Raw genomic sequence first — 23,475 nt, forward strand, 5'->3', positions numbered from 1 at the left:
TCACCCCTGCTCGACTAGCTGGTAGGAAACAAGTTGTTATCTCCATTCCCATCCAGCGTCTCGATCGCCTGCCATTGACCAACCTATTTTCTTCTGCCAATATACACCTGTCTCGAAAGTTCGCGACTGGATTGGTCCCTCGGATCTTGTTGCTGCCTGGAGGGCGTGTTTGGGAGTACCCGCCGGCTGATGATTTTCTGACGGGTCTTCCACGACGGAGCTCTCCTCTGGCTGCTTTGTTTAGAATTCTGCCCGCCAAAAATCCAAGCGAAAACCACAAAAGGGCGACAAACACTACCCAGCGCTGCGTATAAGGCCTCCAACCGACAGCTATCTCGCGTCACGACAGACAATGGCTGCCCAAACGCCGATGCGCGAGGTGCCTGGCGCATTTCTCGCGACCCCAGCCATAGCCGCGAGAAACGATCGCGTCAGTCGGCAACTTTTTGACACCAGCCGACCATCAGCAGGATCAAGAACGTCTTCCTCTACTGCGCTTGGTGTCAGGATGAGCTCTCCTAGGGCTGGGGCAATTACCTCTCTCTCCTCTGGGCAAGGCACAGATGCTGCAGCTCCGTTACCGCCCCTCTTGAAGGCGGCCAAGTCAGTCAAAGGCGTTTTGCAGCAGGATGAAAGCTATCCAGATCTCGATTCTGTTTGTCGACGTAAGCATTTGCCCTCTCTCTGCGCACCTTCTTACTGCTTGTAACCTATCACTAACATCTTCGCAGCTGGCGCAACCTCGGATTATGACCTGCAGTTCGCCGACTCCCCCCTTGCGCCTTTCCAGCGGGCTCAAATGTACCCGATCCCCGACCGAATCTTCGAGACTCTGAATATGAGCAACTTGACGACGAAGTTGGGACTGTTTGCAGAGATTGGTTACGCATACGCCTGTATCGACAACGCGCTGTTGATGTGGAACTTCAGCCAGCCCAACCCTGAAATTATTGGATTTGAGGACCAGCCGCACAGCATACAGACCGTTGCGCTCGTACCGCCGAAACCTGGCGTCTTTCTCAGTAGCATAACGCACATCCTGGTGGTTGCTACCTCGCAAGACTTGATCTTACTTGGCATTGCTGCGTCTAGCAGCCCGAACGGCTTGAAGACGATAGAGCTTTACTCGACCAAGATGGCTCTCGGTACTCCCTCGAGTCATGTCAGCCATATTATTGGCACATCTTCTGGGCGCATTTTCTTTGGAAGCAGCGATGAGACGGATATTTACGAGCTTTGCTACCAACAAGAAGAGAAATGGTTCTCGGGTCGTTGTAGCAGAATCAACCACTCTCAGCCAGGCTGGTCCTCAGTGATGCCGAGGATACCTGCATCCCTTGATATCTGGTCACCACAGAAGAACGAGTTTTTGATCGACATGAAAGTCGACAACTCTAGGAATCTTCTCTATACCCTTTCCAACAAGTCCACCATCAGGACATACCACATAGAAGCTCCCGATCGCCTTACATGTGTAATCACCAAGGAGAAAAACCACTGCTTGCGAGACGTCACACACTGGAACCACCCATCACCATTGCTGACTGACGCCATGGCCATCGTAGCCATCAGCCCGATCCCGGCTACGGAAGCATCAAAACTGCACTTGATGGCATTGACCAGCACAGGCTGCCGTCTTTTCCTCAGTGCTACAAGCTCGGCCTCTTACATGATCAACACCTCGTCCAGCTTGGCGCCGCAGTCGATGCAGGTTCAGTTTGTCAAGTTTCCGCCTAAGGAGCTCAACCGGGAGAGGCGCAACACTGGATATGATGCATCTGGAGACTCCCTCACTGACTTGCAGTCTAGGAGTCTGGAAGTTAGTGAACTCGGTTTCAGATTCCCGCCAGGCTATTTTATCGACTTTGTTAGGAAGCCCGGTACTCCCGATACGACTACAATATTTGCTTCGGCGCCCGAAACTGGGCGTATCAAGGCCATTGGTGCTGCATCAGCCCTCAAGTTCTATGAGCACGCCAACTGGATAGATATTGGGCCAAAAACTGTCGCGCTCGACGTGGGCCTGATCAACAAGCCTTTCGCTGCCGCCAAGCAGCCCCTGGGTTTTGGAAATGAGCTGGCTGTTCAGTTTGATGAGGACCCTTGCGAATTTGCCATCCTTACCAATAGCGGCATTTACCTGGTTCGCCGGAGGCGTTTTGTCGACATTTTTGCCAACACAATGAGGGTTACAGTTGGAGAGGAGAGCCTCGACAAGGACATCCGCAAGTTTATTCAGCTTTACGGCCGCGTTGAGACAGTATCGGCCGCGCTGGCTGTTGCTTGCGGTCAGGGCACCGACCTTAGGACAGGTACCAGCCGCGTGATGGATCAAGGGACAGCGGATCGTGCAAAGTCGGTCTTTGTCAACTTTGGTGGGCAGCCACTACTTGCCGAGTCGGATGGGGCCATTTCGCCAGAGTCGGTCAAATTATCATCTCGCCATGACGCTCTTGCGCTGTACCTGACGCGCCTAATTCGCAGCTTGTGGAAAGCCAAGGTCATAACCGCAAGAGTCGATGCCAACGCTGTTGGTGGTGTTGTTGTGAGCTCCACAATATCAACTGCTAAGCTGACGATAGTCCAAGAAAATATCGAGAGGCTGCGCAATTTCTTAAACACAAACAAGGGAATCATTCAGGGACTCTCGGGCCCAGCAGATCTGCAGAGAGTCAGCAGCCGTCAGGAAGAAGTTGCTCTTCAGGCCGAGCACCAGGCGCTTCATGCCCTCCAAAAGCTTATGGAGAGCATCTCCGAGGGCATCTCGTTCGTTCTAATGCTTTTCGACGAGCGTGTCACCGACATCTATTTGCGCTTGGAGAGTAACACTCGTGACGAGCTTAAGGAGCTTACATACGAAAGCCTCTTCTCCCAGCCAGCTGGAAAGGACTTGGCCAAGCTACTTGTCAAAGCTATTGTTAACCGCAATATTGAGAGTGGCTCAAACGTGGAGACGGTAGCTGATGCGCTGCGTAGGCGATGCGGCAGCTTCTGCAGCCCTGACGATGTAATCATTTTCAAGGCGCAAGAGCAGCTGAAGCGGGCGTCTGAGCAGACCCTGAACCACAGCTCCCAACGCACCCTGCTTAGTGAGAGCTTGAGGCTCTTTGAGCGCGTTGCCGGCAATCTCACGTACGCCAACCTGCGAAGCGCTGCAGAGCAGTACACCGACTTGAAGTACTATGCGGGTGCCATTAGGTTGTGCTTGGTTGTGGCAAAGGAGAAAGACCGCGGCAATGCAGCTCTCGCGTGGATAAACGAGAACAAGCCGGCCAACGACCCGAGAGAAAAGATATATACTGAGCGACAGCGCTGTTACGATCTGGTTCACGCCGTCCTTGAGCGGCTGGATGCAGAATCCTCAAAAGAGCCCGAGCTTGTCGATGGGAAGCCTTCGCTTGCCGCCACCAAGCGCATGGAGGCCTACTCTGTCGTCAACGACTCGGATGACGAAGTGTTCCACTTTGGCCTTTATGGGTGGTACGTCGAGCAAAACTGGACCGATCGCATTCTTGCGATCGACTCGCCCCACGTCATAACGTTTCTCAAGCGCCTGGCAGGCTCAGACGTTCGTCACGCAGAGCTTTTGTGCAGGTTTTACACGCACAGAGGGCAGTTTTACGATGCGGCTCAAGTTCAGGCCGAGCTTGCCAATTCCGAGTTCGACATTGGCATCAAAGACCGTATCACTCTCCTCAGTCGCGCCAAGGGCAACGCAAGCGTAATGGGTGCGGGAGGTAACAGGCAGCAGCAGCAGTTATTGAGCCATGAAATATCAGAGCTTCTCGAAATTGCGCACATTCAGGATGATCTGCTAGAGAGGTTGAAGGCCGATCCTCGTATAGCAGATGAACGAAAATTAGAGATTGAAAAGGTCCTGGATGGCCAAATTCAGGGCTTGACTGAGGTTAGTAGCAGCCACTTCCGAACTTAACGTCCGGTCATGATGTTCCGAAACGATTACTAACTTGGTTTGCCCAGCTTTTCAACACATATGCGGACCCGGCATGTTATTACGATCTTTGTCTGCTTGTCTACCATGCAGCGGACTACCACAACACGAGGCTGATCGCCGACACTTGGAAGAATCTCATCGACGCCACGCACAGGGAAATCCTTGAACGGCACGAGGCTTATAATGAGTATGAGAACAGCGGGGGACGACTCCCGGCGGGTGTCACCGTGCCGCCCTCGCCGCCACCCCTGCCATATGAGGCAGTCTCGATGCAGATTCAAAACATTGCGCATCGCACCTCCCTGGACACCATGATCTTCCCTATAGACACCTTGCTGCCAATCGTGTGCGAGTACGCCGTCGCGGAGAGCCAGGACGAGAGCATCGGGGCGGATAACTCTTGGCCCGTACTGCTCTTCCTTCAGCTGCAGGTATCACAGTCGGTGATTGTCAAGATCCTAGAGCGCATCTTTGACGCGCAGGAGGCCCCCTTCACTGGGCGGAAGAAGCGTATCGTCGCCGAATGGATCAACACGGCCGTCGAGTCGTGGCTGCGCGAGGTCGAGAGGCAGGGCAGCGGGAAGCAAGACGGTGCTCTATCATCATGGGTGTTTGAGCTCCTGGGCCGGGTCGACGAGGAGATGTTGCAACTCGCCGGAAGCGTCAGAGACAGCAGTGCCAAGCAAAGTGCCGAAAAGGTTGGGTTCCGGGCTCGTCAGCTGCGGAACACGGTAGATAGGGCGGTGAGGAGCACGAGCATGACGGGCTCGATGAGGTATTTATGAGTTGACTGTTAGATGTTTTCCGAACAAAGGGAATAAAGAGAAAGAGGTCACCGACCCATCGATCGAGGAGGGGTGTTGGATCAGGAGATGAAGAAAGATGCAGATGGGAAATACTGGCACTAAATAATTTCGCTGACGAAAAGAAAGAGTTGGAATTTTCCCTGCTTAGTTCACGAGCTGGAGGTTGAAAGTTGTATATGGTTGTGCTTGGTCGCCAATCTTACTTTGTACATAATATATGCCTTCTCTGGTCTGTTTTTGTGGTCAGACACTACGGTTGGCGTTCAAAGAGAATGACTTTTTTTTTGGACTATTTCTCCGTAACTCACAAGTCTGCCCTTTGACCAGGTGCGGTTGATACCAGGCAAAGCTACAGAACATGAAGGAGATGCTTCTGGTTCTTCAAATTGACCAGGCAGTAAACGTTCATTGTAAAAAAAAAAAATCACGAATGTCTCTTGAAGCTACTACGTGGAGCTCAGCAACTAACTACCTGACGTCCTCAACCTATAGTAGTCCCACGAAAACCATCCACCAGATTTTTCTGTCGGGTCATTCAAATCGCAGCACACTCTCCGCACAATTGAATATAAACTCGGTGAGCTCCTCGTCCGGCGACTGATCGGCCTCTTTAGATCAGTCCGATGCTGTGTACAGCAGCAGGGTTGAGAAGGAAGGAGGAGTACCCCGACCCAGCATTGATATACTTCGTGCTAGGTTCTCTAGACTAAAAGGTGGGTTGGTGGGGTACCTGCACCCACTCAGAGCTCCAAATCCCGCTTAACTCCGCGTTGCGGTACCTTTGGTTGCATCATCATCGAGACTAACCTACCTGCCTATCGACAAGCTCAATAAACCACTTCCACCATCCAGAGTACCCGAGCTCCCCGAAGAAATGACTGGCATCCCGCGGCCGCCTTGAAAACCGCGACAACCATGGCATACATAGCCCCCATCCATCGGTCGAGCAGTGTACGCCATGCACTATACATTCAATTACTCGCTGGCGAAGAACCCAGCCTAGTGCTGGCCAAGACGAATCGCCTTGAGATATGGCGGCGAACCGATGAGGGACAGCTCAAGCTGGAGCACTCCCAGTCTGTCTTTGGAAAGATAGTCATGCTCCAAGCCGTGAGGCCCAAGGATTCCGAAACGGATATGCTCTTTGTCGGCACCGACCGCTTCAAATACTTCACGGCCGAGTACGACCCTGACACCCGCGAGCTTGTCACCAGGCAGGCAATTTCGGACCTTGGCGAGCAGTTCGTGCGCGAGGTGTCATCAAGGAACAGGTGCATAGTCGACCCCTCTGGTCGCTACATGGTTCTACTTCTGTGGTCTGGTGTCATGCACGTTTGGCGTCTGCATAAGAGGAAGGGTCAGCAGAAGGGTCAGCTTCAGACGAGGCTGGAGCTGATGGACCAGGCACGCATATCTGAATTATACATCAAGGATGCAGTATTCCTCCACTCTGAGACTGGACATCCCCGTATTGCCTTTCTTTACCAGCCAAGACCGAACGAGCCGGACTGCAAGTTCGCCTCTTATAGGTTATGCACAGACGATAGGGATAGAGAGCTCTCGCGGTTTGAGCAGAAAGACCGTGAGTTTACATTTAGTGTTCCGGATCCTGGTTCCACGATGATGATACCAGTGGAGCGGGTCGAAACTGAGAGACGGCACAACTTTCGGAATCCGGCTCGGGATGAGTGCCATCTTGGAGGTGTCATAGTAGTGGGGGAATCAAGAATGCTCTATATCGACGACCAGTCCTGGACTTGGACAGAAACGGTGTTGAAGCCTGCCATGGTATTCGTGGCATGGACCAAGGTGGACAACACACATTATCTACTGGCCGACGACTACGGTGGCCTCCACCTGTTGACCATTCAAGTCAAGCAAAACAGCGATACCGCAGTAGACAGCGTCACTACTATGCATATCGGAACGACATCCAGGGCTACCAAGCTCGTGTATTCAGAAACCAACGAAACCCTCTTCGTTGCGTCTCACTACGGCGACTCTCAGTTTTATGACATCAATCTTTTCGCGGATACCAGCAAAGGGGAGTCTATTCTTGAGCTAAGGCAGACTATTGAGAACATAGCCCCTATACTTGACTTTGCCGTCATGGACATGGGCAATCGTGAAGGTGACAGTCAGCTAGGTAACGAGTACTCTTCCGGTCAGGCCCGCATCGTGACAGCTAGTGGAGCGCAAAAAGACGGCAGCCTGCGGAGTGTCCGCAGTGGTGTTGGCCTGGAGGACATCGGTGTCATAACCGACGAAGTTTCTGGCATCACTGGATTGTTCTCCCTGAAGTCCTACGGTTCGGATGTGGAAGATACCTTGGTGGTCTCATTGCTCACGGAAACCAGGGTGTTCAGATTTGATGGGCAGGGTGAAGTCGAGGAGCTGAGTCAACTGCAAGGTCTCGATATCAGCCAGCCGACACTGCTGGTAGTTGGTCTCGACAACGGACACGTTCTGTATGTCACTGAGGAAAAGGTCACAGTTTTTGATCCAGAGGGCGGAGTAACCATAAGTTCTTGGTCACCGACTTCAGGGAAGCCCATCACACATGCATCAAGCAATGGACGGTGGGTCCTCCTGTCAGTAGATGGCAGGAAGTTGGTGTCACTAAACATCGGGCTTGACTTGAAGGTGAGCGCCGAGTCGGAAGAACGAGACGAGGACCAAATATCATGTGTCAATGCATCTCTGCATCTTCTCGACGTCGGCGCCGTGGGCTTTTGGTCTTCCGGTACCGTCTCGATTATAGATTTGGAGACACTACAAGCCACGCAAACTGAGAAGCTTCGGAGAAACGAGGATGACGCGGTCGTCGCTCGTGAAGTTGTACTTGCGAGGGTGTTACCAGCAGAAGTCGCGAACCCGACCTTGTTTGTATCAAAAGATGATGGCGAGGTTATGACATTCGTGTACAACGACAACGGCACGTTATCGTCACGTAAAAGCGTCGTACTCGGTACACGCGAGGCGCGATTTCGTGTTTTGCCACAGCCCAACGGCTTGTGCAGCATATTTGTAACAAGCGAGCACTCGAGTCTGATCCACGGCGCCGAACGACGAATTGTCTACTCGGCGGTGACGGCACACTCGGCTGCATATGTATGTCCGTTTGATACGACGGCGTTCCCTGACTGCCTGGCTGTTGCAACAGAATCAGCAATTGACCGGAGAATGGAACTCAAGATCTCGCGCATTGACAGGCAGCGTCAGTGCCAGATGATGACACGTCCCATGGGCGAGAACGTACGCAGCATAGCATATTCGAGCGCTGATAGGGTGTTTGGTCTGGGATGCATCAGACGAGAACTGGCCAAAGGTATCGAAAAAGTCTATGGCACGTTCAAACTTTTTGACGAGGTCATATTCGAGCCCAAGGGTAATGTCTTTGAATTCGAAGATGGCGAGGTGCCAGAGTGCGTCACTCGCGCACCGCTACTTGATAGCTATGGCGAGCAAGCAGAGAGGTTTATAGTTGGCACACGGTTCCTCTCGGGGACTGGGAGTGGTCACGGCGGCCGAGTCCTTGTTTTCGGTGTTGATGAAAGCCGCTCGCCGTACCTGATTCATGCACACTCTACCAAGAGCGGCTGCCGGCGGATAGCTACCATGGATGATGATCTGCTCGTCATAGCACTTACAAAGACGGTGGTTTTAGTGAGGTATCAAGAGACATCGACGACCTCTGCCAAGTTTCTCAAAGTTGCGGCCTTTCAAACTTCCAGCTATGCCGTCGACGTGACGGTACATGGAAAGTTAATCGCTGTGGCGGACATTATGAAGTCCATCACACTTCTCGAGTACATTCCTGGGGTTAGCAAGTCAGCCAAAGGGGGCAAAGACAAGGCCACCAAGGGTGACAAGGAAGGAGAGGGTTCGAAGCAGGCAAAACTTGTAGAGGTCTGTCGTGATTACCAAGCAATGTGGTCCACGGCTGTATCACATCTCGAGGGAGACTCATGGATCGTAGCCGATGGTGATGGCAACCTTGTTGTGCTTCTGAGGAACACTGCAGGCGTCACGCTCGAGGATAAACGGCGAATGCAAATGACAAGCGAATTTGGCCTGGGCGAATGTATTAACAAAATACAGAAGGTCATGGTCGAGACGAGTGCGAATGCACCAATAGTCGCCAAAGCATTCTTGTCTACGGTAAGAGCTGGTTAACCCACTTTGGCTCACTTAGCGGTTACTCTGCCATTGTACTGACTTTCTTGGTTTTCTCTTTAGACCGAAGGTTCAATCTACCTATTTGGCACAGTCGCGCCCAAGTTCCAGAGCCTGCTCATGGACTTCCAGGCCAACATGGAGGCACATATAAGCTCCCCACTCGGAGAGCTTCAGTTTAACCAGTGGAGATCATTCCGTAACCCGGAGCGGGAGGGTGCAGGACCAGAGAGGTTTCTGGATGGCGAGTTCCTCGAGATGTTTCTCGACATGGACGAGGAGACTCAGATTGAAATATGCCAGGGCCTGTCTTATACTGCGGAGGATATGAGGAATTTGATTGGGGAGATGAAGAATATGCATTGATTGGTTGGTGTGCAAGGCAGAACTTTTTACCGAATGATTGATGGTTCAATCTCTATTTAGTCTGCGAAGGAGGTTCGGTTTCAACGTGTTATTGTCATGATGGGACAGGTGATATAATATTTAGCTACCAGCATATTTGAGAACAGTATAGAGGCGATCATTGCGGAAAGGACAAGGTTTGATTGCTGAAAGTCGACAGTAGTCCCATTGTTGAAAGCACCATCGCTGCGTTCGCTTATGTAATTCAACTGTTGCCGGGTTCGGGTTGCTAGAGCCGGATCGGATTCTCTCGGGATAATTCGCGGTGCTGTCAAAGCTCTCACTTCCAGCCAATCAAAGCGTTCCAATTAGAAGAAGCCTCAGGCAATTCTTCGGCCCAGACCAACGTTTGCATTGGAAAAGACCTCAAAAGATTACCGCATCGTATCGTACCGAAAACCACCACCGATCGCCCGGCGACAGGACACGCTGAAATCCCTCGACACCTTCAATCGGAATCGTCCACCTAATTAATTCCCCAAACGAAGGTCCGCACCGAGAAAAACAAATAAATAAAAACCTCACGATGGCGCCTTTAACGACCGCCACCCGCGCAATCACGCGCTGCGCAGCGTCGCCCTCCAAGGCCGTGACTACCGCCGCGCGCGCCCTGAGCACGACTCCGGCCCAGAACGGCAGCTCGGGTGCCAGCTTCTCGAGCCCCTTCCGCGGCGAGCAGAAGTCGACCCAGATCCCCGATTTCAAGAAGTACATGGCCCCCAAGGGCTCGTCGACCAGCAACGCCGTCTTCTCGTACTTTATGGTCGGCGCCATGGGTGCCATCTCGGCCGCCGGTGCCAAGTCCACCGTCCAGGGTGAGTTGGAGGAATTCTTTCCCTTTTTTTGACTACTTGTGGAGGACTGGGTATGGTGTGGGATGGAGGGAATGCACTCTGGTGATGGGGATCACGCCAATTGGGAGCTTCTTTTGACTGATGATTGTTTTTTTTTTTTTTTTTTTCTACGTGCAGAGTTCCTGGTCAACATGTCTGCTTCCGCCGATGTTTTGGCCATGGCCAAGGTTGAGGTCGACCTGAACAGCATCCCTGAGGGCAAGAACGTGAGTTACAACCTGAACAGTTTACGGTTCAAGACGTCAAAAAACTTTGTCTACACTAGCGATTGGTAACATGTGGTCTGACTTTTAATGGCTTCTGCATTCAGGTCATCATCAAGTGGCGTGGAAAGCCCGTCTTCATTCGCCACCGTACCAGCCGCGAAATCGATGAGGCCAACAAGATCGACGTTGCCTCATTAAGAGACCCGGAGGCCGACAGCGACCGTGTCAAGAAGCCCGAGTGGCTCGTCATGTTGGGTAAGTGGAAATCTTGATAAGGCTTTCTAGCTTTCAAGGAGCGACGTTACCGATTGGTATGCTTACGTTGGTTTCTATCACAGGTGTCTGCACACATCTTGGTTGTGTCCCCATTGGCGAGGCTGGCGACTTTGGCGGTTGGTTCTGCCCCTGCCACGGATCTCACTACGACATTTCCGGACGTATAAGGAAGGGACCTGCTCCTCTGAACCTCGAGATTCCCGCATACGACTTCCCCGAGGACGGCAAGCTGGTCATTGGTTAAATTGGTAGCAAACAACACATGTATCGCCACACTTGGAACTGTACGAGTATGGAATATGGGGAAGAAAAAATAGGAGGGTGATGTCTGGCAGTGGCGAGGGAGGCATCACCCGACACATAGACGTTTTTACTTGGGCAGAGGGAGGTTTTACTGCCAAGTTTGGCGTGCTATTACTTTTTAAAGCATGCATCATTTCCTTTATAGACGTCGTTTGCGTTTGTGCGGAGAAAGTGTGAAGAGGGTGTTGATTTCCCCAACTCACGCATCTGCTGTTTGTACAAAGAAAGGTCCTTTATAGAGGCGTGAGCGATTTGGAGACTAGGATCATAAAGAAACAGTGGCGTTTGTTGTTTTGTAGCTTGTGCTGACCCCCTGGCTGGGTGCTGTGGCTTGTGGTTCCGTCGATCTGGTGACATGTGACCCTGCGCCGACTGGCGTGAGCGACTCTGGATCTTAGTCAGTAGATGTGATGACTTGAACGATGACGCGGGTGCCAATTGTAGGCTATGCATGTCCTGTCGTGGTTGGGATGATTGTATAAGATTGACTTCTCATGATGGACGTGATTAACACGTGTAATGGCATATGACTTGGTTGGAAACAAGTCTCCGGAGATCTCGGGTTCGAGAAAGATCCAGACCTACACCTAGACTAGAACTATCTCGTATCTACTAGGAAGTCGTTATTAGGCTGTTGGCTGTATTTAAGAGATCACGAGGTACTTGGAGTCAGAAGCTCTTTCGTCATCAATGCCCAACAACGCAAACTTATTTTTCCCTTTTTATATACGATGTCGAATGCAGATGAGCGCAGTCGTTACTAGATTCGTTGCACGGATTCGTTGAGATATTCCGGAACCAACAATCGCCTTGGTACAGAGAACTGCGAGCTGACCGAGAATGTTTGAGCTTGGAGATATCAAACTATCACAGCTAAGTCTTGTCCTTAAATCCCCAAAATCTTGTGCCGCCTAGTGTGATATATGAAGTTGAAGCAATGTCGTTAGAATTATAAGATTATGTCTGAAACAAAGCTTATGCCGATATTGTCCATCTTCGCTGTGCAAGGTGACACTTGGTAAGAAGCGTTTAAAAAAATTATTAAGATTATGTCTGAAGCAAAGATTATGGTGATATATTCCGTCTTCGCGTGGCAAAGATTTTATATCTTTATACTTCCCTGACATACCTGCGTGGTACAGTTTGTACCTTTCAATGCGGTTCGGTTAGACTGTGAGCCGGCTCCCCGATGCTAGGATGCCATTGAATTGTCTTCTGCTGGGTTTGGCAGACCATGATCAGACGACATGCGGACCAGAGTCAGACATGAAGCCCGAGGGTCATGTCAATCTTGGACAGGTACACCCTACCTGCTAAATAAATCTGCATATGGATAAATACTCTAAGCTACCTTGTAAATATACGTGAACTGTAAGGCCGCATTCAGTGCCTACCAAGCCTTTTAAACAAAGCGGTATATAAAAATATTTCAACTTTCCCTATAACCGTGTAGGATTTTTCAATCCGATTCGTACTTCTTTTGGAGTTTAGTTAGGTTTCTTGTCCCAAGTCAGACCTCCCATCAGGCCAATAAATTACCAGGAGCCCTGATGCTCATATCTGTCCAGGAGGTAGGGTGTACGTTTTATGCATTAAGCATATCTATATTCATATGTTGTATAGGTGAGAATGACGTGTAGGTTGATAGTCCACAACACTCCGAGTTTTGAATTTCTGCCAGAATTTGATCTTTTCTTTATTCATTTCCCTTCTGAAACTCAAAACCATCTGACCTTTCAAGGGATCCAGGGCCGGAACACACCGAAGGTGAATAGCAGCATGGAACTTTCTCCCGTTTGTATAGTGGCGTGCCATTAAGGAGCACATACATTGCTTCATGTCATCGGAGATTTTACATGACTGGGGATGATTTGTTTTATTTATTTATTATTCTTTATTTACGCATAATCCCGGGAAATAGAAAGAGAGGCTGGTGGAACGCTGATCAGAAATATCGAGACGGAATGTTTTGCTTTGGTGGGCGACAATGCGAGGCTCTTTTTGCCGTGTACTACGATCAAATAGGCAACTTTTCATTCTGCAGCAGGGGCGAAAAAAAGGGGATATTTTTTAAACCGGAAAAGTAGAATGCGCATCGTGCCAGTCTCAACCTCGGACCATTCCTGCTTGGGTTGATGAGACATCTGGACCACCGAATGGGCTCCAGTGCTGGCTGGGTTTTGTGTTTTCCATCTCCACTTTGCCTTTTCATTGGGCTTCGTACAAAGCATACCTACCTAGGTACCGTACAAAATTGGCCCACTTGATAACCTTGGTCGCCAAGAAAGGTCTGTAGTTGGACTTTTGATTTAGTGAAAGGACATTTCGACAGCTCTCGACCGCTTGTAAGAAATTTGGGAGTTTTTAGAGAGTAGTGTGTTCAAAATAAATTGTCCCCAACTCCATCAACGTTGTTGTCAACGCAACCTTCAAAAGTATGCTCAATGTTAAGGTTGACAGTTGCACACAACGGACGGCAGCTCCACATTTCGGGACGTTAGCCGAGAAAAGAATTGCATGGTAAGTGGGAGTGAAGCCGTTAACCGACTCCTGAAACTCCAAGTCGAAGCTACGTGGAACGTGGTCCGTCTGAACTTTTACTACCCCTTGCTTCATCAGACACGCAAGACAGTCCATGCAAAGACCCCCAATACCACTCGAGGCGACATGTCACTTTAACTTTAGGGATAATCTTAACTTTTTTATTTTATCTTTTTATTTCCATTCTCAAAATCCCCATCTGGAATGATCCCTACAGGTAACGATCATCGTTGAAATCCCATTTCCCTGTTTGAACAATACGATGAAAATGCTCGGCTGGGAACACCAAGCCAAGTCAAACAACGGCCTGTCAACCTCTGCTGCCTGTCTATCGTTAATCTGCCAAATCTTCTTTGCCATGCCTTGCCTTTCTATTTCCCTTTCCTCTTGTCCCCTCGTCCGTGTCAACAACTCCAAGGATGGCCTAAACTCGTTGGGTTTTGACTCGTGACAGCAGAGCAATCTCGGAGCTGTTTAGCTGATAAGGCTCAGCCCATGGACAAACAAACTTCTCCGATGTCTCATGGTGTTCTCGGCATTGACAACTCCCAAATGTACGTGTAATCACTGTATGTACAGTACACTATGCTGGCATTAGCATTGGGAATCTCGCTTGAAAAAAAAAGTAGATCCAGCTAGCGGGTCATAGATAGATCCAGAAGCTCAAGACCCTGGCTCGGTCTTGGCCTTTTCATCTGATGGATTGTGCCATCTCAATAGTATTGGGTCGTTATTCCCCCTATCTGTAAAAGGTAGGCAAGAATCGTCCAAAATTCAGACACGAGGCGGTTGCAGATCTTTTCGGGACAAGTGGTTCGTCCCTTATATTGGGTCATGGGCTTTCGTGTCAAAGAAAGCTCCCGATGATCTGCTTCATCACGCGCCCAGCTGTGTTTCTGATGTTCAAAGGACGCGAACACCCAAGCCCCTGAACGAATCTGCATGGGACTAGGTAAGGTACTCGAAATTATCTTGTAAATACGCGTACATTGTAAGGCCCCATTTAGTACCACCTCCCATGTTTCGCAAACAAGCCTATATTAAAGTATTTTACCTTACTTGTAACCATACACGATATTTCCAACCAGTTCGTACTTTGCCACATTTGGTGCTTAGTTCCACTTATATTCTCCTAGATCGAACCTACCAATTGGCCAATAAATTACAAAGAGCCCTGACTTTCATATTTGTTTGTACAGGGGGTCGGGTGTGCCTACGAGATTTATTTTTTCTTTCTTTTTTTACTGCAGGGAGGGGCCGTTCGTTCTGACCCCCTGTCGGGCATGGGACGGGTTTGTGTCTTGTGTCTTGGCACACGTTGACCTAGCCGACGTGGTATTGGTGTAAGCGAACATATCCCCCACGGCCCACCACACTCACTCTTCATATGGAAAGTTGGTACGGAGCCCCAAGCAACCGAGAGCATGCTGGTGTTGCAGACCAGTCTGACAGACCGCCCAAGGAGTTTTCGTTGGCGCCAATCCTCGTCATGATCATCGAAACGAGCTGTCCCCTACCACTCGGGGTAGGTATCAACCCTGGTTCCATCAGCAGGGCCGCGGACCACAGCTCCCGTTGAGCCGCCACTCCTGGGTCATCAATGAGGATCCAATAATTTGCTTGTTTACATTTGCCTCCTATATAAGACCGTTGTCCCTCCCGAACAAGATGTGACTTTTGTTTTTTCTATCTTTTCTCTGGCACGCTCTTTCAAGCTCATCATACTCTCTTTCCTGTTGGGTTTTTTGTCAGTTCTGTGAACTTGATTCTTATATTCTATACGCTCTTTATTCATTAAACTCTACACTCATTCATTGGGCCGGCCCTCTTATTTAAACCCGAACAAGTAAGAATATTGGAAATCTAGGAGTTCTCCAGATCGAACGAAATATCCATCAACATGAAGTTCCTCATCACCTCTGGTCTTCTTGCCCTCGCGGGCCTCGCCGCTGCCGAGGTCCCTCAGGAGCACTCTCACGAGTTCCTCCTCACGGCCATGGACGAGCTTCTCCAGGACAGCAACCCCCTCGAGATCAAGAGCTCTGTCTTTGCTCTTCTGGGTAACGCGGCCGCCGCCGAGGCTACAGACAAGGTTGCCGCTGCCGACCTCGACTGCCTGCAGCAGATCGTGGCCGACCAGGCCTTCACCAACGCCAAGGCCAAAAACGACGTCACCGGCATGGTCAACGCCCTGATGTTCCGCACCCTCGAGAGGAACACGGGCTCCGTCGGCCTGGCCAGCAAGCTCTGCACGACCGTCAAGGCCACCAACCCTGAGATCGCCGCCCTCACGCAGATCCAGGACCCTGCTTCGGCCGAAGGCAAGGCCAACAACAAGCAGACCATCCTAAACCTCGCGGTCCAGATCGCTGCCGTCGGTGGCGACCCCACCGAGGCCAACAATGCCGGCACTTTCGAGCCAGGCACTATTGGTGACCCCACCGGTGCAGGAAACACCTGCGATGACCTCGACGACCCCAAGGGCTGCATCTTCACCAAGAACCTCCTGGTTCAGGAGGCTACCGCTGACGAGATTAAGGCTGCTGTTGCTGCCGGCGGTGCTGGCAACGGCAACAACAACGCCACCATCGGTGGTGGAAACGGCAAACAGAACAACAACACCACCATCAACGATGGTCAGAGCTGCAACGAGAACAACAACAACAACGGTAACGGCACCAACCAGGACAACGGTAACCAGAACCAGGGCGGCAGCTCCAGCAACATCCAGTCTTTCACTGGAGCCCTCGGCGGCGCCGCCCCGGCCGTCTCGTTCTCCTCCGGCGCCGACCGTCCCTTCACCGTCAACGGCAACACCTTCACCACCGCCAACGCCGCCCTGACCCGCTCGTGCGACATCCAGAACAACGCCTGCTTCAACGCTGCCAACAGCGGCCAGCTCACCGGCGGCACCCAGCAGTGCCAGCAGCAACAGCAGGAGTGCATCGCCTCGGTCGCCCAGTCAGCCGCTGCCGCCTCCAAGGTCAAGCGCTTCTACAAGCTCGGTGGCCGCCGTCTGTCGCGCGTCTAGAGGGAGAAACAAAAAAAAACAAGATGGATTTTTTTTGATACGTTTTGATACGTTTTGATACGTTTTGATGCTTTTTTCTCTTCTTCTTTTCTAGTTCTGCTAGCTTGGGATTTGTCCAGCTGGCGGGTGTTTGGGAGTTGTGACTTCTTCATGTAATGATAGTTATTTCACTTCGACTGAAGACCCCTTTTTTCAATTTGAGTATGATAATATGCCACTTTTCTGGTTCCTGCTACTATCTTGCTTGTGATCAAACCCTTGTTATAATGTTTCAAAGCGTAAATCCGCGGTGGCATACCCACAGGGCAAGTAACTCACTGTTTCACTCACTTGCTTTTAGTATCGCCCGAGCCGATACCCTACAGCCCCCTTGCTTTCAGTGATATTTTCTGCGTTTGTATGTATGCTTGCCTCCCGGCAACCTGGTGCTGAACTTGCTTACATACTAATCGTACAACATTAGTGGTATTGATTACATGACTTTGGCGCCAGCTGGTATATTCCAAATACGTCCGGAACCAGTCCTACATATTCAATCGCCAACTGCTTTAAATGCAGCACCCTAACCGAAAGGCAGCTACAACTGGTTCCGGTCAGTTGTCTTCTCGTTGTATTTTCTTTTTTTAGAAGGGTGTCCATCAAGAATCTTAAGTTAAGCAAACTACCTTCAGCATATCGCGCCGGGAATATATATTGACAATACACACTATGTAGCCATTTTGGTCTAATACGACGCGAGTACGTCTACAATCTTGTTGAATGTCAGTAACGCACCAGAAAAAATGTGAGCAAGTTGTGCTCCATTTATATGTTATATGCAGGTGAGATAAATCCCAGAATTAAACGGCTGAACTTTATGTATTACTCGGCAAAATTATACGGAAATAAAGATTAAAATCTTTCTGATTATTAGCTTGCATTGCTGTATAATTTATCCCATGCACGAATACCCACAAGCCAAGTTAGACTGTACTGATTTACGGGGCTGTACACAAGTATGTCACTTATCAAATATGTTTACATTGAAGCACTACCTTCAAGCTTTTATTGCATAGCCCAAGGGGTCTTATCCAACCTAGAAGCCTCCCCTGCCTCTTCGGAAACCACCGAAACCGCCACCAAAGCCGCCTCGGAAGCCTCCGTTGCCTCCTCCGTTTCCGTTGCCATTACCGCCGCCGCCGTTGTTATTATTGTTGTTGTTGCCATCGTTGTTCTGCTAAAGTGAAAAGTAGGTTAGAATTTAGAACCAAGTACCGGAATATCAGAGCCAAACGGAAAGTTCTTTCCGAAGGTCTTAAGATACTTACCCCGTTGTTGCCATTGTTGTTGTTATTGTTGTTGCCTCCGTTGTTGCCATTGTTATTGTTGTTCCCTCCGTTGTTTCCATTGTTGTTGTTGTTCCCTCCGTTGTTTCCATTGTTGTTGTTGTTCCCTCCGTTGTTGTTGTTCCCTCCGTTGTTGTTGTTCCCTTCGTTGTTGTTGTTATTTCCGTTGTTATTCCCCAATATCTCATCTAGGGCAGCCTGCACAGGGGGGTCTAGCTCGAGGGTCGTCTGGATGCCCTGTGCCTGGTTAGCCGCGAGAGCATCGGCAGCCACTTGAGCGGCTGCTCGAGCCGCTTGGTTTTGGGCAGCCTCGAACTCTGGGCCGGAGCTCTGACCGACTGCATGAATAGTGTGTTAGAAGCGCGGCCCATGGCATCATTCATGTCCCAGCGAGTGCGAGAGAGAGCTGATTTGCTAATCATCGTCACTTACAGACACCAGCCTGGCCGAGAGCTGTGGCGAACGCAATATCAACAGCTGCCTCGATAGCCTGGAGGGGGCGTGTCAGTGTATACGAAGCTACATCATAGGACTGGATGTATGTGAACTAACAGTAGCACCATTGTTGGCCCTGTCGTTCTGCGGCTCGGGCAACGGCAGCGGCGCGGGCACCGGGGCAGCGGCAGCAAGCGATGCCGCAAGGATGATGAATGAAGTGAAGTACCTCATTGTGACTGATAAACTGAAATTGTGCAAAAGAGTATAGGGAAGTGAAAGGCGGTAGTGAACGAATCGGAGCACAGCTAACACGGGTTTGTTATTAGTTTGTTACTCGCATTGGCCAGCATCAAGACAGCTAGATAGGAGAAAGATATATGTGCAGATTTGTATACTAACCTCTCGCTAAAGTGAAAGAAAGAATGGTACGTAATTACTACAAGACAAAGTGAAAACGACAACCAGTGGCTAGAAGGGAAGAAAGAACCCAGAGAAGGAACAAACTTGTCCAATATACAGTAGAGAAGCAGGCAAGCAAGCATATATGTATTTGCATCCATCATCACGTCCGCCAGAGAGTAAAACATGACGGTGTGATCGGAAGACGCCTTGTCCAGTCTTGGCTTCAAAGCCACCTATAGCCAAGACATACAGTCAGTCTCCTGTAGTACATTGACCATATTCTTTTCCAACTTGACCAACCATCCAACAACGGTACCTTCCGTCATAGACATTATGATACAGGATTTTGCATCTTCTTCCGCAGCAGCAGCAGCAGGTTTCCCCTGTCAGCCGTCAAAAGCGGAGCATGTTTGTGTGTTGGGGCTTGGACGCAGAGGGCTGGGAAAGGGGGAACTGTGTGATTGTTTGATCCGCGCGGCTCAGGCACTTGCGGGCAGCCTGAGTGGCTCGGGAAAACGAAGACGCGACTAGATCGACGTCCCCGGAACTTAAGCCACCCAAACTTCGAAAAATGCCTTCCATGACGGGGGAACTGGCCAATCTGTCACTGATTGATGAACAAGGGGAGAGCTTTTGATAGTATATGCAAGACTGGTATAACATTGCTTTCTGAACCTGATGCTGCTGGGCTGCAATCTTTGGTTGAGACGATACGCGCCACCTTGTCTTGGCTGTCGGCAATCAACAGTTGCAAAACAAGCCCAGTTCAATTACTGTAACAAGTTGGTGATGCCATGTCGAAGGATCAATTCAATTAAGATCCCCGCTTCAAAATGAGCGATGGAATACTACGTAGTACAATGCCCAATGACAGACAGGAATTTGGTTCAGGAAAAGCGTTACGGCGTAGTGACAGTCAATGATGTTGAAATGGGAGCCCTGAACGTTCAGCGTTTAATGCTGCATTGTGGGGATGGTCACTGGAGAGAGCGCTAAAGAGTTCGTGTGGAAGTGGGTAGGGGCCTGCTCAGTAAGGCTGGGCGGCAAGGCGGGTCCGGAGCTAAGCTTGTTGCCTGTCAGGGCTCCATGTCATGAAGGGATACCCGTGTTTTAGTCAGGAACGCCTAGTGTTCATCCCACCTACTGTTAGTCTGACTTCAATCTTTGATCCATATCCATCCCGTGAAAATGTAGTTTTGTGTTCACCTATAGTCCACTCTACAAAAAATATATCCTTGTTGCAGGGACTCTGGAGCGGCGGGACATAACTATAACTTTTTTTATGCATAAATAACCAAAAGCCTCTCACGTTGCACGCTGTGGAAGGACCCATACACGGCAAGACGGATATGGTACCGTCATCTACGATTTAATTTAACAAAGCTCCATGGCAAGGGTCCTTTCGGAGTGAACCAACCAGGAGAGAAACCATCATGTCTTGGTATCAACACCCAGCTCATTCTGCGCGTCGCGTTGGGAGACACAACACAAACGGTCTATTTGACCATACTGCCGAACCCTCGCTTTGCCTGCCTGAACATTTTTCACAGACCTGAAATGCGCCAGCTATTGGAATGATTTCCTGTCTTACTCGGCCACCAGACCATGCGCTCATCGTGTCCGACCTTCCCAAATGCTCTGTATATTCCGCCGACATGCTCTCGTGCCGACTCGGTTTCTCGCACGCAAGCGTGCCATCCAAGTCAAACATGATCCCCCAGGAACACCCAAACCCCACGGATCGTGGCCTCCGCGTCATATGCACCTGTCCAAGATGGCCACTTCTGCCTACAAATACCCAGGTCTGAACCTGCCTCTGCGGTACCTCCCGCCAGGGCAGACGGGATACGCTATTTGCTTCCCAGCAGGTGATTATGGAGGGGGTATCAATCCGTACTTGGTGCGAGAAGTGGCCATGATGCAAATCATGGAGCAGCTCACGGATAAGCAAGGCTGGGAGCGCAAGGTTTTTGACCAGGAGATTGTAGACAAATGGCGAAAAGAAGCTTTGGAAATTCCGGACCAGCACTGGTGGATGCAGGTCAGTTATTTGGAAGAGTCGCCTACTTGGCCTGCGGGACCTTTGCGCTGTGTGATAGAGGCTGGTGGTCTGTTAATTTTTTTTTTTTTTGTGCCTGTTTAACATATTTATCCTTTTTTCCAGATTGCTCAGGACCCCGAGGACCGAGAAGTTCCAGCTGGAATCATCAATGGGTCGACATTTGACTACGTATGTCGAAAGTGTTTCTTTGAGTTTCAGGATGTCGCTGAAATCTGAAATACCCAATCATAGTGCATCGAAGAGCTGAGGGAAAAGGCCAAGTACTTTTCAGAAACGGGAATTATCCCTGGTCTTGACTTTGCAGCATCCATCGCTAAGTCAGACACTCTAGTTGACGATAATCTCAAGCTTGAGCTTAGGTCCGCTGTTCAGGAACTGAAAGCACATCAGGCTTCGTCGCCGGACTGGCACCCTTGGTCAAACGACATGGTGCAGGACCTCGTGCACCCATCCTTGTATCCGTTGGTGTACGGAAGGTCCAGGGTGTTTGAGGACGAAGTAGTAGGGGTTGAAGATGTAGTCGAGAAATGGGCCGGAAAAGGCGAAATCATCTTTGCCAAAAAGGAAGAAAAGAAGCCGAATACATGGGATGCTGAACATCATCTCGAGGAACTCTGTAAGCCTGTTTCTCACACTTATTCTTCAGAGGTTCCTGTTATCAACATGTAGCCACCCGAATATTGACTGACTGTACTCGGCAGGGTCCGACACATACCAGTGGCTTCCCAGCAATCTTTCGTTCCAGGATGACGGAAGTCTCCGCTTCACCAGCTATGTCAACAACCTACACCCCAAAAGACATGCTGGAATATACAGGACTCTGGAGAAGCTTATTGCAAAGGCGGTTCCTTTGTGGGAGCAATGCTTGGTTCTGAAAGATGATTTCCCCCAAGGACGAGTTGGGATTTGCCCAGGGAAACGGCCGGCTCGCATCCCAGAGTCTCGAAACCCCGAGTAAGTTGTGCCACATGAGGCGGAGAACTCGTGAAAGTTCAAGGCAGAAAGGTAACAAACCTTTACTGACGCCCAACAGTGATTCACACGGACCAAACTGGATCCCCAGTGACGTGACCGAAGTAGCAGACATTGACGTTGACCCGAAGCTACTGGAGGATGAGGAATGGGTAGAGAACGAGCTATTACCTAAGTGGGCTTCCCTATGAAAACCCGTGCATCCCGAGCCATCGCCTTTCCTTGCCCGCAGCTATAAGGTGCACGAAGAAATGCGACTGGCCAATAAATTCGCCAAATCTGGATTGCAAGTTATCGTCAAGATTGTATCGATTGAGCTTGACCCCGAAAAGCCCAAATTTGCCGCTGGATCGTGGCATGTAAGTCTTTCCAGCGCCCCAAGATGGATTCATGGCACAGAAAAATTATCTTCTACTAAACCAAACCCCTCCTTGCCTGTAGGTTGAAGGTCTGCTAAACGAAAGGATCTGTGCGACGGCCTTGTATTATCTCGACAGCGACAATGTAACCGAGAGCAGCCTGTCCTTCCAGATGCAAACCAACTATGACATCAATGGAGAACCTGGTTTCGCAGTCGGCCAGGATTCATACTGTTGGCTTGAAAGCGTTATCGGGGCCAATCTGGGTGTAGGGAACGCATCAGCTTGCATTCAGACCTGCGGTACCGTCACAACTGGCCAGGGTCGACTTCTCGCGTTTCCAAATACTTTGTAAGTATTCATGGAGGAGCGGCACCATGATGGGCCTGTAACTAAAGGCCTTTTTGTTCGTTGTTGAGCACAAGACTGACAATTCTCAATTCCCATCCCCTCTTAGCCAGCACGCAGTCTCTCCCTTTGAACTGGAAGATAAGACAAAGCCCGGCCACCGTCGCTTCGTTGCGCTATGGCTGGTTGACCCTCATGTGAGAATCCTGTCCACGGCCAACGTCCCGCCCCAGCAGCAGTCGTGGTGGGTTGAATCAATCCTGGGCAAAAGTCAGGCAGAGCGGGAGGCAGCAGCAGCAGCAGCAAAGCTACCCCCGGAGATACTCGGATCGCTGCGAGAGGCCGGCGTCCTTGGCTGCCATGACCAGGCCACGCCCGATGGGAATGATCAGGGAAACGCGGCGACGTTACCGGAGGAGGTCGTCCGCATGTTACACGACCACCCGGCAGCTAGAGGCCTGATGAGCGAAGCCGAGGCGCAGGAGCACAGACTTAGGCTGATGAATGAACGGACCCGGATTGAAAGCAATGAGGAATGGCATTGTTCATATTGTTTCTGTGAGCATTGAGATGTCGCTGGTTGGATTTCAATGCAGCTGGGTATCGCTTCAGAACAAATGACATGTGTTGTTGTTTTAGTTGGAATAGTGGGACGCTGAAAACACCGTCTCACCTTCCTCCACATGTATATCTTCACATGTCCTGAGTACAGAGAAAACCAGGTGGAATAATTCAAGGTGACTGGTTCGTGATAAAATTTTGTATTACTGTTAGACGCGACATATCGCATCCGAGACAGTTACAGTAAGGTAGGTAATATTAGTATAGCCCTAGACTAACGAAGTACAAAAGAAGATAACCGTTGAAAGGCCACTGCAAATTGCACTTAATCTATCTCACGTGCATTCTCTTCCCAGCTTCTTCCCCATGCCTGCGTCATCTCCTGGTGGGGTCGATCCACAGTGATTACCTCATCATGCCTGACACAAACAGCTCTCTCCCGGGGGGGTCTAGGC

At 50.2% G+C, this 23,475-nt stretch overlaps 7 protein-coding genes across 7 annotated transcripts; 5 read left to right on the top strand and 2 right to left on the bottom strand.

The window, feature by feature from the left end:
* The first annotated feature begins 28 nt into the window (after positions 1-28).
* Positions 29-5,094, top strand: PgNI_01201 (uncharacterized protein). The gene is made up of 3 exons (XM_031121276.1): positions 29-665; positions 732-3,907; positions 3,982-5,094. Exons 1-3 carry the CDS (start codon positions 353-355, stop codon positions 4,738-4,740), a joined length of 4,248 nt encoding a protein of 1,415 aa, XP_030987714.1. The 5' UTR covers positions 29-352; the 3' UTR covers positions 4,741-5,094.
* A 462-nt stretch (positions 5,095-5,556) lies between these two features.
* Positions 5,557-9,474, top strand: PgNI_01202 (uncharacterized protein). Its single transcript, XM_031121277.1, has 2 exons — positions 5,557-8,922; positions 9,001-9,474. Exons 1-2 carry the CDS (start codon positions 5,677-5,679, stop codon positions 9,301-9,303), a joined length of 3,549 nt encoding a protein of 1,182 aa, XP_030988093.1. The 5' UTR covers positions 5,557-5,676; the 3' UTR covers positions 9,304-9,474.
* Positions 9,475-9,506: 32 nt separating this feature from the next.
* Positions 9,507-11,275, top strand: PgNI_01203 (uncharacterized protein). The gene is made up of 4 exons (XM_031121278.1): positions 9,507-10,157; positions 10,314-10,402; positions 10,507-10,657; positions 10,741-11,275. Exons 1-4 carry the CDS (start codon positions 9,869-9,871, stop codon positions 10,920-10,922), a joined length of 711 nt encoding a protein of 236 aa, XP_030987945.1. The 5' UTR covers positions 9,507-9,868; the 3' UTR covers positions 10,923-11,275.
* Positions 11,276-15,422: 4,147 nt separating this feature from the next.
* Positions 15,423-16,709, top strand: PgNI_01204 (uncharacterized protein; the record flags this gene model as incomplete). The annotated part of the gene is made up of 2 exons (XM_031121279.1): positions 15,423-16,536; positions 16,648-16,709. The coding sequence occupies 2 exons, from the start codon at positions 15,423-15,425 to the stop codon at positions 16,707-16,709; spliced, it is 1,176 nt and encodes a 391-aa protein (XP_030988106.1).
* Positions 16,710-17,628: 919 nt separating this feature from the next.
* Positions 17,629-18,547, bottom strand: PgNI_01205 (uncharacterized protein; the record flags this gene model as incomplete). Its single annotated transcript, XM_031121280.1, has 4 exons — positions 17,629-17,766; positions 17,861-18,216; positions 18,311-18,368; positions 18,431-18,547. The coding sequence occupies 4 exons, from the start codon at positions 18,545-18,547 to the stop codon at positions 17,629-17,631; spliced, it is 669 nt and encodes a 222-aa protein (XP_030987757.1).
* A 49-nt stretch (positions 18,548-18,596) lies between these two features.
* Positions 18,597-19,011, bottom strand: PgNI_01206 (uncharacterized protein; the record flags this gene model as incomplete). The annotated part of the gene is made up of 2 exons (XM_031121281.1): positions 18,716-19,011; positions 18,597-18,621 (listed from the first exon to the last, which is right to left on the bottom strand). Coding segments are annotated over exons 1-2 (213 nt in total), but the record flags the coding sequence as incomplete, so codon positions are not given.
* Positions 19,012-20,492: 1,481 nt separating this feature from the next.
* PgNI_01207 (uncharacterized protein) lies at positions 20,493-23,282 on the top strand (the record flags this gene model as incomplete). The annotated part of the gene is made up of 5 exons (XM_031121282.1): positions 20,493-20,759; positions 20,883-20,948; positions 21,012-21,396; positions 21,482-21,734; positions 21,814-23,282. 5 exons carry the CDS (start codon positions 20,493-20,495, stop codon positions 21,941-21,943), a joined length of 1,101 nt encoding a protein of 366 aa, XP_030987727.1. The 3' UTR covers positions 21,944-23,282.
* Positions 23,283-23,475: the final 193 nt, after the last annotated feature.

The sequence above is a fragment of the Pyricularia grisea genome (assembly GCF_004355905.1).
Source record: "Pyricularia grisea strain NI907 chromosome Unknown Pyricularia_grisea_NI907_Scaffold_1, whole genome shotgun sequence".
Lineage (NCBI taxonomy): Eukaryota > Fungi > Ascomycota > Sordariomycetes > Magnaporthales > Pyriculariaceae > Pyricularia > Pyricularia grisea.